At 37.4% G+C, this 16,107-nt stretch overlaps 1 protein-coding gene across 1 annotated transcript; it reads right to left on the reverse strand.

Moving 5' to 3' along the window:
- Nucleotides 1-291: 291 nt before the first annotated feature.
- Nucleotides 292-14,407, reverse strand: LOC101248068 (receptor homology region, transmembrane domain- and RING domain-containing protein 2-like). Its single transcript, XM_004250357.5, has 4 exons — nucleotides 13,837-14,407; nucleotides 7,475-7,705; nucleotides 4,590-4,994; nucleotides 292-1,408 (listed from the first exon to the last, which is right to left on the reverse strand). The coding sequence occupies exons 1-4, from the start codon at nucleotides 13,961-13,963 to the stop codon at nucleotides 837-839; spliced, it is 1,335 nt and encodes a 444-aa protein (XP_004250405.2). The 5' UTR covers nucleotides 13,964-14,407; the 3' UTR covers nucleotides 292-836.
- Between the last annotated feature and the right edge of the window lie 1,700 nt (nucleotides 14,408-16,107).

Here is a 16,107-nt window from a genome sequence, read left to right on the forward strand (position 1 = left end):
GCAGGACAAGATAACTCATCTTTCTAACTCTAGAGTTGAAAAAATGTGATCAATTTTACAACCCATACCAATTAGATACTACTATTTTTACATCTTCATTTTTGCAAAATCAGTAATGATGGCTGGAAAATTGCTGTTCTTTGGTGAAGATCTTGTATCCAAATTGAGACGAAAGATGAAAACCATCAACCTCATATTTACATTGGCCAAATAAACAGAAATCATTGGCCACTTGGGGGGGGGGGGGGTTGATCAATTTAAATAAGAAAATATGATTAGTAAAGATTCATATAACCAACTCCAATCGATTTGAGTCGGGACCAAGGCATCATCCTTATTGTGAAACGTTAAACGTGTTCATCCTCTGATTACAACTGACCCAATTCATTCAAACTAGAAGCTTTAGTCATGTGTGCCAATGATCTATACATAGAAGCTCAAACCCTAAGCAAAAAGATTTCAACTAACAAGACCTAAACCATCTAGAAAATGGAGACTGTTAACATCCATAGCACTAAACAAGAAGGGTATGTAAAAAAGGGCTACTGCATACAGCATGAACACCCATCGCTTTGCGCGTGCACTCGTGAAAACATCAAAATAAAAATAGTAAAAACCTCAATATAGAAACCAAATCTATAACATAAGCGTCACACTAATAATATACAAATCCAGCGCTTCCCGTCATTTTCCAGTCTGCACATATGCCAGAGCTGCATCTCCAAAGCTGTTGCTTTGTCTTTAGGTGTGATTTGAGGTGAAATTGACCCAACTTCACTGATCTTTGGTTAAAAGGGTAGTACAGACTTGAACCCAGATTTTCTAGAAACGACACATCATGACTCACATCCCGGAAGAGACTGAGCTGAAGCAAATGGCGAAAAGCTAGTAGTTGACTCACTATGACGCAGTGGGTTGGGATGCCGACTTGAGGAGCCTATATAACTGGACGAGGCATTTCCTGGACTAGGAATATATGGTGACATGTATCTTGAATTAAGAGGAGATAAAGAAGGATAGCCCAATGAGTGAGGGGAAATCAAATAAGATGCACGAGATCTCTGGGAAGACGCATTTTGAAGGTCAAGTGAACTGCGGCTTATAGTAAGATGAGGTGACTGATGGTAGGACTGAAGCGACTGATGATTATAAGGAGTACTAGAAATTGATTGAGGACGAGAAACTGAAGGGGATCGGGATGCTCCTTGGCCTATTTGTATTGCTGATGATGAAGCTAATGATGATCTTAGGGATGACAACGAAGATAAAGAAGCTAGACTAGAAGAAAGCAATGGCGTAGATTCTGATGCTGGTGGCTCACCATTGCTAGTCCTTGCATCACGTTTACAGACGGGGCAAAACGTTCTCCATGATGTAAGCCACGCATCAACGCACATAGCATGAAATTCTGCAAAAATTCCGAGGAGATCTGATGAGAACAAACAGAATATGACATATATCAACAAATTACTCCCCCAGATTGGGGAAAGTATTCATATTAACTATAAAGTAAAACCATAGATACACCAAAATTAGCACTTTCACAATGTGATATAGCAGCAGGGACGAGGATAATACTCTGATATCCTCTGATCACACTTTTACTGTAGAATTAAGGTTTTACCATAGTGTGCTGCCTAGAATCTTGACAATGACTAATGCAGAACTGATATTCATAGATATGGATCCAGAATATAATTATTGAATATTACTCAATATTTTTTAGAAGTGGAAAGTGCAAGAGAACAACAACAATCCTGGGAGTTTTAAAAAAAAAATCACGGGTAATCCTTCAATGTAAATTGCATTATTCACAGAAAATACAAACTTATCAAATTTCAACCAACATTATCAATCTCAAAATCTATGAAAAAAATCAGCATGTTCCATTCTATAAAACAATCTACATGTACCCTTGAACAACATTCTCTTCATGTTGTTCTTTTTACATCAATAAAACACCTACTTTGCCCATAAAAAAAAATTACACCTCCGCAATAAAACATGAGAGCTAAAATGCTTGGGGTTTTCAGAAATAGTTGGCAGTAATCAAACCCAGCACGTGTACTAAGTTCTGCAGCAATAGCCATGACATGCTCATGAACTAAATTTCTCTTGGCTGCCTTAGCTGTGAACTCTGTGATACCCAGCTTAGGGAGTTCTGATCCCCCTGAAGAATACAACTCCACTTCTACAATATTAATGCAAGGGCTTTCGACTAATGTTTCTTCAAACCCTCAATTCTTTTGATGTAATTACTACAGGAGTTCGCTATTGTACTTCTATGTTTATAATACCAGTTAACTTTCTCAAAAAAAAAATGTTTCTGATCTCTTTGACAACATTAATTCCAATTCACTCCTCAAGCAATGGTATAAATCTGAATTTCTGCTCTAAAAACAACCTTCATCTAGACATGCATAGATTTCAAAAGTCTATGCAATTGACATGCTGAAACACATACGACACCTTCAATCAAAAGTTGTGGAGAATATGAGGAGTAATGTCTCTATTTCTGAGAACCCATCCAGCTTCAAGCTGGGGCGCAATCAACAATGGAAGACATTCACCTTCTAAGGACATTGTTGGGCAGTATAGGGAGAGGAATAGAGGTGCACATATGGTATTCATTAACCTAGAAAAGGCATAGGACAGTCCCGAGGGAGTTTTATGGAAATGCTTCCAAACACTCGGTCCAGATGGGATTGCACCAGGGATTAGCTCTCGGACCGTTTTTATTTGCCTTGGTGATTAATGAATTCCCATAGTAATGATCTCGTCCATGGTATTGATCGACAAGTCAGGTGGCGTAGTTGACAATCGATTGGAAATTTGGAGACAGACCCTAGAGTTCGTTAAGCAGGACTAGACCAGAGTACATGGAGTGTCAGTTCATTGACAAACCACAGGAGACACAATGGGAAGCAAGGATAGCTATGATACACAAGTCATCCTCAAGAGAAGAAGCTTCTAATATCTCAAGTCAATAATCCCAAAAAAATGGGGAGATGGCATATCATATTTTAACAGGATGGATGAAATGGAGGCTCAATTGGTGACCTAGGTGATAAACATGTCACCAAGACTTGAAGGAAAGTTTTATATAGTGGTAGTTAGACCGGCTATGCTGCATGGGATTGAATGTTTGTCCGTCAAGAACTCTTACGTTCAAATTTCAGAAGACGATAGCAAAAAAAGGATGTATGAACAGACAAAAAGAGACAAGATTAGAAACGAGGATATACTGGACAAGGTGGGAGTGACCTCCGTAGTGGACTAGATGAGAGAAGTGAGGTTCAGATGGTTCATGCATGTGAAGAGGAGGAGCACAGATGCCCAATGAGGAGGTGCAAGAGGCTGGTAGAGATAGGTTTAAGGAGATGTAGGAGTAGATCAAGTAAAAATTGGGAAGAGGTGATTAGACATGTTATTACTCATCTTCAGCTCACTGAGGGCATGACCCAAGATAAGAGAGCATGGAGGTCAAAGATTAGAATAGACGGTTAGTAGTAGTCAAGCAACTTCTCTCTTCCTAGTGATAAACACATGGTTCTAGACCGGAGGACCTATCTGCTTTCTTACCAATAGTGGTACCATTTTGTTAGCATTAGCCTATTCTTCAGTTTTATTACAACGGTTGTTACTAATAATTTGGCTATCTTTACAATTTAGTTGTCAGTATTTCCTTTCTCCGATATTTCATCATAGCTTATTACTCTTTTCTTTTTCTCAAACTTAGTTTTAAAAAACAATTTTCATGAGCCTAGGATCTTTCAGAAAAAGTCTCTTTACACCACAAAGGTAAGAGCAAGGTCTGTGTGCACCCTACCCTGCACAGACCTCACTTGTGGGACCACACTGGGTGTGTTGTTGTGTTTGCAAGTAATATTATGATGTAGAGTTGAAAATTTGCAAAATGTCATCTCAAAAGTACATGCATGTTATTTTGTCAAAAAAAAAAAGTGCATGCATGTTATAGTGATTACACCAGAGTTTTTCCCCAATAAAGGGACATGAGGTAACTTTTTGACAGACGGAAGGCATGAACAGAAGTACACAGTTTCGTGGCCAAACAAGTAGCAATAATGCGACCGGATAATAGAGCGTTTTTCATCCAGGAAGTGAAAACATTCTTTAAGCAAGCACAGAGTCCATCATGCTGCCTGATATGTGGTTGCGCTAGGCAACAAGTCAGAGATGAAGGGAAGCCAGAAGTGCCACTTCTAAATTCCCTGAGTAAGTTCTAAAATATGTAATAAACCTGAAATCTACCAATAGTGATATCACCAACCCCAATGTCAGCTCTGTCAAGCGATCTTAGAAACCAATCACCAGGTTGTAAACTCAAAAAACACATTCGGGGAAAACCTTGTCAAGTGACAACAATGCAAAGAATGAGCCTCGCCCAAGGAAAGAACCAACCCTAAGGAATTAGTGCATTCATTGCTTTTACCTAAGTGCCAAACAGAACCTTTATATATGAACAAGCTGAATTAGCGCATTCATTGCTTTTACCTAAGTGCCAAACAGAACCTTCATATATGAACAAACTGAAAATCACAATACCTCAGGAAGAGAGAAAAACTTACTGTGCCTGCAAGGAAGAATTCTAAGCTTGTCTCCCACAATATAGTCTTCAAGACAGATAGCACATGTTACTGATGTACAATTATCCTCCAAAACTGATGTAAATATCAAGCTTGGCATAGCTTTCACCAAATGACTACTCATTCCATGAAATTCACGAAAGCGTGAGGCCCGAGGCCGGTCTCTTCGTATCCGATGTCTACGGACAAAGAAACAGGTAGCAAGCACTGCTGACATAGCTAGTAACGAAATGAATGATATAGCCATGATGGACCAGGCAGAGTTCTCAAAGCTTGGGATTATCCATACTTCAACATCAATGTCACCAGCATACTTTGTCATTTTTTCCCCTGAAACTCTAGAAACAAACACCGCGGGTATCTGTACACCAGCAGAGTTTCCTGCCACTGTATCATGTGACTAGTTAACACTCGGAAGTTCAAAATTCAACAGTTTTAAATACTTGAGCAACAGGAAGCAAGAGTTAAAAGGAAGGAAACATGTATATTAAGGTGGGTAATGGTAACAAAACTAAATTTTGGAAAGATGGTCGGATACACCAAACCTCTCTCAGAGAACTTTTTCCAGATTTGTTTCTAATATGTGAGAACCCTGATGCTAGAGTTAGCGATTGTTGGACAGAACAGGGATGGGACATATCTTTAAGAAGACTACTTATTGACTGGGAGGTGGAGAAGGTGGCGGCGCTACTGGAAAAACTAGCTTGAATGATTATTACTACAACAGCAACGGACAAGCAACCGACAAGATCCTGTGGAAACATAGCAAGGATGGGAGTCTTCTCCGCTAACAATGCCAATAAAAGAGGACTAATGGGGATGACAGGGACCCCAAAATATAATTGGAACTACTTTTGGAAGAGTGATATTCCTACAAAAGTAAAGTGTTTCACCTGGTCAGTGATAAAGAGGGCATGTTTAACAGAAGAAGTTCTACAACAGAAAGGCAGACAACTGGTTCCTAGGTGTTTTTTGTGCAATTTGACAGGGGAAACAAAAAACCATCTTTTCCTGCGTTGTAAGTTTACTGCTCAAATTTGGAACTTGTTTCTATACTTCACAAGCATGAACTGGACAATGCCAGAACATACATTAGATTTGTTGAGCTGTTGGATTTGGAGGGAGGCAGTAAGAGTCAAAAGAGATGGTGGAAGCTAATACCATCATGTGTATGGTGGTCAGTCTGGAAAGAAAGAAATGGAAGATGTTTTGAAGATAGATCCAATTCCATCCACAAAGTTTGACTTCACATATTTTTAAGCTGCTTTTTCAAATAGAAGATGGTCTCCTTGCAACTAAAATAGGTGAAAACCCCTGTGAATATGACTTGAGTATGAATCTCATTACTAAGTTAGTTATATGCTGAGACACAGTCGTCCCCATGAGAGAGAGAGAAGCAACTTCTAGAAAAGCTCTTGATATATCAACAAACGGTGCTACTTCGATGAATGATCAGAAGTCACCCACATGTCATTTTGTCTTTCTGACCGGATAGTAATTAAAGATAACCACATTTTCGTGTACGCTGTCTACTTTTAATGCACCCTTTAAAAACCAGGATTAAATCCCAGAATGTCAGTAAATCATTACATCAAATATAAGATCAGGATAGCAAAAAGCAATAGACATTGTCAGTGAAAATGTGTTATTTCTTAACAGTCTTCCTCAATCACCTTTCACCCAGTTATCAGTTCTGGAGCAGTTTTCAGCTGAAAACAGTCATGACTTATAAAACATACTTGTATAACTGTCACTTATCAAAAGAAAAAAAAAAAACTTGTACAACTATTATCCAGGAACCAGGATAATTTACAAGAACGACATTTGAATTGTGCTCCAGATACTTTTTGTGTGGATCAAGTTCAGAGAGCATAGGTCATTTTTTTCTACACTGCTATATCACTGATCAATTATGGGAACTGTTCCCTCACATGGTGGGGACTTAAATGGTTCATGCTTAGAGACAACTGAGTTGATGAAGTGCTGGAACATCAAGGATAGGCACAAGTAGCAAAGGGAACGGGGGCGGCACTATACCTTCATGTATTTGGTGGTCCACTTTGCGTTAAAGGAATCTAAGGTGCTTTGAAGATGAAGAAAGCTCTATTAAAAAGATCGAATCTTCCATTGTATTTAACATGTTATAGCAAAGTCGAGCTCGAGCAGTTTTGGTAATGAGATTGCCTAATGTGACATAGCTGGTTCTACAGAGTTTGTGAAGTTAGTAGCGAGTCCTATGTAAACGTGAGTCGTAAAATTCATTTGCCCACCTTCTACCCCAATAAATCAAGAATATAGAGTATTAGCTGACAGGATACAAAACTTGAATCAGTTCCAGTGATATCCGCTTAAAATTAATCCATAAGCCATTTATGAACTCTTGTTACATACATAACCAAGTATCAAGTAAGACAGACCACTTCAAGTCTTCAACCTTCATTCTAGAACCCAAAACCCTAGTTCGAGCTGAATCATATATTTTAACAAACATCTTATATTGTAACTACATAATGCACTAATCAATAAATTCAAGAGGTAGAGTTTATTGAAATCTGTTTACTTTTTAGAACACCACCTTACTTTCTACCTCAATAAAATCAAGATTCGTGTAGTATAAGCTGGTGGGATACGGGACTTCGATCAGTTTCAGCGATATTTCGCTTAGAAAAAAAATCAATAAGCCAATTTTTGACCTCTGGCCACTTACATAACCAAGTATCAAATAAGTTCATTTCAAGCTTTATTTTGGAACCTGGGACCAGAGAGTTTGAGCTGAATCAGACATTTAACTAGAATCTTAGATTGCCATCAAGTTGTAACCTCAGAATGCACTAAATCAATAATTTTTAACTGGAAGAGTTCATTACTTGCAACTAGATCACCGTATTCATCGTTGTAGATAATGGCTGCCTTGAAACCTGCCGCCTGGGCTTGTCTGACTTTATCTTCAAAACTACATCCACCCCTTATTATCAGCAAGAACAGATCATGGGTGCTATTTTTAACTGGTTCAACCTTGTTGGTCAAAGTCGAGCAGGCATCTAAAGGCTCCGCCACATACAATATCCCGCATTTGCCTGATCCTCTTACTGAGGGAGCTGATATTTGAAAAAAAATATATTTAGTACAAATACAACAGCATCAAAGAAAGTAAACAAGATGTCAAAAAGAAGTTTTAACGAAAACAAGACTAAGTTTCAACGAAAAAGCAGCAGTAGCAGCAGTAAAATATCAAGAATCAAATTATAATACATCCACAATTTCTTATTAATAGAGATAAAGTTCAATCACTATAACTTAGGATAGTGATTTCTATTAGCTAGGATAGATGAGTTCTGTTAGCTACAGTTTGGGATATATGGCCAAGTGTAAGCTATATATCTCCCTATTCTTCTGTAGTTTCGTGTAAACAATTGCGTATATTTTAAGTAATTCTACTCAATAGAAAACACACTGAATTCTCTCAATATCTGATCGTGTAACATGGTGCCAGAGCCTACAATGGAATCATCAACTTTCAGATCCACCTTTCCAACAACCACCTTAAGCACTCCAAGTCTTTTTGCTACTTTACCCCATGCTCAACTTTCTTTTCCTATGAAACTCAAACCAACAAACCACCTGACTTGGAAAACACAATTTGTTCCTATCATCAAATGTTACAATGTTATTCAATCATATCAATGGTACACCAGCACCTCCCTCCACCATGATCAATACCATAACAAGTCAATCAAACCCAAATTCTGAGTATCTAAAGTGGTTACAAGAAGACCAACTCTTACTAAGTTGGATTTTATCATCTTTAACCAAGGAAATTTTTCCTTATGTGACTGGTTTAGATTTTGCCGTTAAAGCTTGCACCAGTCTCTCAAAAGCATTTGGCATAAGCAACAGCCAATTACACATCACCTTGCAAAACACTCTTGGTGACAAACCACTGGCTCAATTTCTTCGCGAAGCTAAAGCTATCGCTGATGAGCTTGTCACGGCAGGCACACGTGTCTCCTGATGAATTCAATGCCACCATTTTCCAATTACTTCCTTCTGATTATCATCCCGTCATTGCAACATTATCTGCAAAAATGATTTTCTGATCTTTCTGGTAGACTTATGGTTCATGAGATCCTCTTGCAGAACTCTCGCATACCAATCTTTGTTGTTGCCGTTGTTGCTCGACAACACACTACATTTACACACCAATTCCATCGGAGCTCCCAGAAAAACAACACACAGAAACAATGGTGCGTCCTCTAAAGGAACAAGACGTTGTTAACTAATCCTTGTCAGATCTGTGGACTCAATAATCATCAAGCTAACTGATGTTCGCAAACGTTATGATCCAAATAATATCACAGCCAATGTGGCCAATGTTAATGTTTCTTCCAATGATTGGTTTCCTAAAACTGTTGCTTCTCATCACATGACTCCTGACTAGGGGTGGCAATTTCAGCCCATATTAGTAAAATGAGCCCACTTTGACCATATATAATGACTTGGATCGCTCATATTATAATTGGTCAAAAAATATGGGCTTCAAGCTATTTTAAAAGTCTCTTCAAATATGGTCAATATGTGTATCCATTTGATCCATATTATATCACTTATTTTCACTTTCACTCAATAAAAAAAAATTAGAGGTAGGTTGGTGGAAGTTGGGGTGGAGTGGTGGTGGGGGGCGGAGAATGCCCGGGAGGAGAGGGTAAACCTTTTTTTATTTTTTGCAAAAACAGTTTGTTTTTTTTTTTGAAAAAAAAATAGGGTATGTTGGTGGAAGGTGGGGTGGGGGCAAGGGGTTGCCAGGGGGCGGGGTAATTTTCTTTTTTTTTTTTTTGAAAGATAATGTTTTTAGGGGTAGGTTGGTTAAAGGTGGAGCCTGGAGGGGGGGGGGGGTATGTTGAGAGGGGTTTTGAAAAACAAATTTGGTTAAATGGGTTAGAACCATTTTGACCATATTATATTTGGATGGATATGATCCAACCCATTTTTTCTCAAACCATATTCAACCCATGCAAAACCAATCCAATCCGACCGTTTGCCACCCCTACTCCTGACTTGTCTGCACTTGAGATTCTCAGAGGAGTACAAAGGGCCTGATATGGTCACTATAGGTGATGGACATAGTTTGCACATTAAAAACATTGGTCACACTACACTATCTTCTAGTAATAATCAGTTTCATTTGAAAAATGTTTTACATGTGCCTACCATACAACAATTGTTGTCTGTCAATAAATTGGCTAAAGATAGCTCTTTTAAATTTGACTCTGATGGGCTTACTGTGAAACAATTAACAAATAAAAAAATTGTTGTTGAAGGGACTAATTGAGGACAGAATTTCCAGGGTACCTATTGCTACATTAGAGGACATTACAAGGAAGAGCAAGGCTTTTAAATCAGTTCAAACTGCTACACCCGATTGGCATGCTCGGCTTGGTCACCTTCAATAATCAGCAGTCTCCTTTGATGTTAATATACAAGCCGTGTTTCCCTAGTAACTCAATAAAATCCTCTGGCCTACGTCAAGTTTGTTGTTTAGGCAAACATAGTCAGATTTCTTACCTGTCACTGCCTCTATTGATGTAAACCATTGGAATTGATTCATGGAGATGTATGGGGACCAACTCCCAACTTATATTTTTACATGGAAACAAGTATTTTGTTCTATTTGTGGATGATTTCTCTCGTTATTGTTGGTTATTCCCAATTAAATAAAAAATGAGGTTCTTTCTACTTTTGTTGAATTCCACAAATTGGTTGAAACCAATTTCAAACCAAAATCATTAATTTTTAATCAGATTTGGGTGGTGAATTTCGTAGTATCAACCTGGTATTCAACATCACATTAGCTGTCCTCATACACATCAGCAAAATGTTCAAGCTGAAAGGAATATCAGACACCTGGTGGATACATCCCTCACCTGGCTCGCTTATTCTGCAGTTCCATCTAGATTTTGGAACTTCGCTGTGCACGCTATACTTAGTTAACAGGATCCCACTCAAGTGCTTCAACATGTCTCACCATTTGAAAAGCTTCAGGGCACTTCACCAGATTATGAACTGTGTCGTGTCTTTAGCAGCTTTGTTTTTCTCGGTTACGCCAAGGACCATCATGGGTATGTCTGCTTCAATCCTCATGATAGTCAAATTTATCTTAGTAGACATGTTCATATAGATGAAACCCATTCTGTATCTAAGGAGAAAAAGTTGTTTGATTCCTCTATTCTAGGCACTCCTCCGGGGCAATTTATTTCCACTCAATGGCTCATATTGATTGCGTCAATACCGCAACCTGACTCAATTGTACCATCATCTTCGAAACTTCCACATAATTCAGAAGATTCTTCTAACAACAACAATTCTGGTCTAGCTTCTCAGCTTCCAGTGTTTCTCAAGACCACATTAATTTCCATTCGGAGAAACAACTGGATACCCTTCCAACTCCTACTGAGCCATCACGACCACCTGAATGAACTCATCCAGTAGTTCTAGGGCAAAATACTAAGAAGAAGTTATTGGTTTTCGTCTATTTCGGATGATAAAGTTCAATCTTCCTCTGTTACTCTTTCGAAACCAACATGCTACGCTAAAGTACTCAAAGTTCCATCATGGAGAAATGCTATGAGCTCTAAAATGACTGCTTTGGTACAACATCAAACATCAAAACTTGATGGCACCACCAAGTGGTACAATGATTGGTTGGTAGTCAAAGAATCAAGTTGGGGGAATAGATTATGAAGCCACTTTCCGTCCATTTATCAAGCCTACAACAGGCTAAGTGTTCTTTCCTTGGCAATCTACAACGGATGGACTCTTCAGCAATTGGACATTTCCAATGCAATTCTCAATGGAAATTGGAAGCAGATGTGCAAATGTCTCAATCTCCAGCTTTATTGATTGATGATGTCCTGCTTATGTGTAAATTGAGGGAATCAATCGATGGTCTAAAGGCTTAAACAAGCCCTACAGTCTTGGTTTCACAGGCTCTCATACTGACTCCTTGCTCTTTATCAAACACTAAAACAGTGATGTTCTTTATATCCTCGCCTATGTCGATGATATTATCATCGACAGGGAGTCACTCAAATGCAGTTCACACCTGCATAACTCAATTTTTCCAAAGAATTCAAGTTGCAAGATCTCAGAAAACTTCAATACTTAAACGGAATTGAAGTTAGAAATCTCGGCAGTAGTATTATTCTTTCTCGACAAAAATACCTTCAGGATCTTCTCACCTCTGCTCGCATGGAACATGCCACATCTGTCAAGTCTCCTATGGCTAGCACATGTAACCTGCAACTTCAATAAAGCGAATCGCTGGTAAATCCCAAGTTTATCGGAGAACTGTGGGAGAACTACAATATCCAGACTTGGCTTTTGCTGTGAACAAATTCTGCCAATTTTTATCTGCACCAACAACCACTCACTGGACAGCCTGCAAACATGTTCCTCGATATGTCAAAGTCACCTTGCAGCAAGGATTTTTTATTACTCACTCAACCAGCTCCCAACTTCAAGCTTTTTGTGATGCTGATCGGGCAAGGCAACACAGGTCGTAGGAGATCTACGGTAGGTTTAGCTGTGTATATGGGACGAAATTTAACATCCTGGCCAGCAATGAAGGTTGAGTATCGATCCCAATACCACAGAAGAAATAATATGGCTTCGTTCTCTTCTTCAATAACTTAAATAGCCAATTAGCCAATCCGTAACCCCAGAATCATCTGGTCTGAAAACATTGGAGCTTCATATCTAGCCGTCAATCTGTGTTAAAGACTCGAATGAAGCATGTCAAAGTTGGTTTTCACTTTGTCAGAGAACAAGTCGAGGTTGGTCATATATAAGTGCAGTTTATATCCTCTATCGACCGATTAGCAGATATGTTAACTAAGCCTTTGTCCACCAGCCGGTTTCAACTCATCAAAGGCAAGTTTTCAAGAATCTTGGGCAAACACCAGTGTTTTGGAGAGCAAGAAGCCAGAAAAAGCATTGAGGGTTTGCTTCAAAGAAGCGTGAAGTGTGAACTGTGAAGCGAAGCGCACACATTTTTCTACTAAAGCGTTATTTAGTACAAAAATAAAAAATACTAAATATGCATATAGAAATTGCCAAGAACTCAATATAAATAACATAGTATAAGAAGTAAATAAAAGATACTCAATAATCCTCATAATCATAACATATTAAAAATAAATTAAGTATATAACAGATGGTCAATAATCCTCATAATCATAACATACTAAGCAAATGCAAAGAGCAAAACCAAATCAGTTTAAAAAAAACAGGGCATAACAGGTGAAAGAAAACCTAGAAGCAGTCGCTAAAGCCTGAAAGAGAGTCCAGAGGAGAAGAAGAAGAAAAGAGAGGCAGAACTTATCGTTTGAATGGCAGCAACAGTTGTTGAGATGTTTGAGTCACAGAGGAAGAAGAGGGAAATGTTTGAGTCGCAGCAGACAAGTGTGTTATACAAAAGTTAAAAAGAACACTAACAGCACTTAAGCGCGCTTTTTGTCGCCTTTGCTTTTTAAGCGCGCTTCTCGCTTCGCCTACTGAAGTGCTTGCTTTTCAAGCAGCGCCTCGCTTCAGAGCATAAAAGCGCAGTGCTTGCGCCTTGCTTCGTGCTTTTTGTCGCTTTTCAGTTCTCACAAGACTGGGCAAACCTTCTTAGCCTGAGGGGGATGTTAGAGATAAAGTTCAATCACTACAAATTAGGATAGTGATCTCTATTAGTTAGGATAGATCAGTTCTGTTAGCTACATTTTAGAATATATGGCTAAGTGTTGTTAGTCATGAGCCCTGAACGTTAGTTCTTTCAGTTCCATCTGGACTGATCTCTCACAATGCAAATAAAGATCTGTTGATTCCTTCTCGTACAACAAAGGAAAAAGTAGAAAAAGGGTAGCCTTGCTTAACAAGAGTGAAGCTTCTTCTGTACAGAATGGTAAATAACTTCTTTTTCCCAACAATGACCTATTGACAACTCCAAATTGCCAAAAACTAGATTGATAGGGTCTAGTTTACCATGTAACAGAGGCAGGTAAAATTAAACAAAAAAATTCAGTATACATAAGCTACTAAAACTTTTAAACGAACTCATCTTCCAATTTCCATTCAATATCACTCCACAACTACTCCAGTTTACAACAAAATAATACAAAATAGAAGAAAGATCAAAACTAAATACGATACGAATAAGGGCATAACAAAGTAAAAGTAAGATTTAACTCACCAAAATTAGCTTCAATGTCTTCAAACGATAAAGTTTCATTCTTTCCTACCAAAACCACATTACCAAGAACTCTACAACCCAAAAAACAAACAACACTCAAGTACCAAAATACCCACAAATTCATCATCTCTAACAAACCCTCTCTGCCAATTATCAATAAAATAAGAAGAAACCCAAAAACCCACTATTCAATTCACCATCTTTGACTCCACAAGCACAACCCAAATCTCACAAAACCCCACAACACTATACGCTAATTTTCAAGAAAATCCCACAAAAAAGAAATCTTTTTTTTTAACTTTGTCGAAAGAATAGAAACATCAGCTTCCATTCTCTATCCAACAAGAAGGAAACATTCGCTTAGTGATAATTTTAGTCCTTTTTTTCCTTTTCTTTTTCCCTGTAGGGTGTTTTGGGAGAGGAGGAGAAAAAAAGAAAAGTTTGTGGAAGAATTTGTGAATTTTGGGTGACAAAGTATACATTTAAGAAAGGAAAACAATAAAAATATTGCCATATTTATATACGATATGGTTTACACAGTGTGTGCTCACTGTTGTGTGATGATTATCTCAAGCTAAAAATACAAGAACATAAATATATAAATACATAATAACAATGGGGGAAAAAAACAATTAAAAAGAGGTAGGAAAAAAGGGGTAAATTATACATGCATCGCATGACCATAATAATTTCACTCTGTTAGGAATATATCTTAGGGATCGTTGGAGAGTCTGTATAAAAATAATATTAAAATGTGTATTAGAAATATAAATGTAGTTATACTTATATTACTTATATTGATATTATATTTTATGCGATATTTGATTAGGTGTATCTAAGCAATATATATTACATGATTTGGAGTATATATCTTGTATACTCTATCAGATGATTGCTTAGTGAGTTTTATTTTCATTACCCTTTTGTCCCTTTTCCAAGTAATGATTTTTTTAATCGAAAAATAGACATAAATCCTTGTTTATCAAAATAATAGTAAGAATTAATTTATTCTAATTTTTAGCTAATGAATATAATTAGTTTTTGCTAATCTATTGAATATGTAACTTGCCCCAAAATTTTATGAAAATTTTGACAGTTTTTTGGCAGAAACTTTAGAAATTATAGTGATTTTTTTAAAGATATTTTTATTTTTCATGTTCTTCGTAGTATTATCATTGTTTTCTTCTTCAAGTTTTACTAGTCTTTATATTCTCGAATTTCAAAGAATGTTACAATTGGTTCTAAAGTAAAATGCAAAATGTCTGCCAAATTAGCATAATGACATAAGACTTGAATTTTATTTTATATATTTCACTGTTCGAAGACCATCAAATTATGTAGCATTCAAATTTATGAATTAAAACTTTGATATAAAATTAACTTTCTTAGGTGAATTATTATTATTATTACTTATAATAGTAATAATTCGATCATGGATATAAAAGGATAAACTTTTGTTGTGTTAAAAACATTTAATCTATTTTGAAATTTCTCACTTATAATGATACTAGGGTGTTTGCACGGACAAATTTTGTATCGATGTTGCACGGGCGAATTTTTTATTAGCATAAAAATAAAGAAAACGCGGTCATATTTGAAATATATTTACATTACTTTTGTGTAAGGTTATACAGTAAGCTCGCAAAGAAAAGAGGGAAAATGGATGTTAGTGGTGCAGTTGTGTGTTAGGCCTTTGAAGTTGGATTCTGAATGGAGTTCAGGCAAAAAGATTTGACTGGCCTGGTGGCAAAGCAGAAACTGTACGAAGTGGTGGGCAACTGATTGACCTGATGAGATCTCCAAAAGTGTTATTTCCTGTAAGGCAGAAATATTACATCAAATATTTGTATTTGAGACTTTAGCATAAACCAATGGAGCTGCACTTACCTGTTCTTTACAGAGGTAAAAAGTAGCTGCCAAAAAGCTTGGATCAACTATAAAAGTTATTTCGAAAGAAGATGTTTGGTTAGTATGTTGGAGAAATATAGGTTGAACAATGAATTAGGAGTGATAATGACCTTTAGTTTGGTTTTTCTGGAGTTGGTGGCTCCAACTTCTGCTTCATTCTTAGTGATGATGATTCTGCATGTTTACTCGTTTGTTCTTGTTCAGCCTGTTGCTTTCCTTTTCTTACTTCCTGGATATTGATTTCGTTTGGTGTTGTAGGAGGATGTGGTGTATTCCTTTTCCATGCACGACTGAATGTATAGTTTTGTAGCATTCGGATTTGGAGCACGTGTAAACGCCTTTTTTTGCCTGAATAGAAAAGAT

The sequence above is a fragment of the Solanum lycopersicum genome, chromosome 11 (assembly GCF_036512215.1).
Source record: "Solanum lycopersicum chromosome 11, SLM_r2.1".
NCBI classification, from domain to species: domain Eukaryota; kingdom Viridiplantae; phylum Streptophyta; class Magnoliopsida; order Solanales; family Solanaceae; genus Solanum; species Solanum lycopersicum.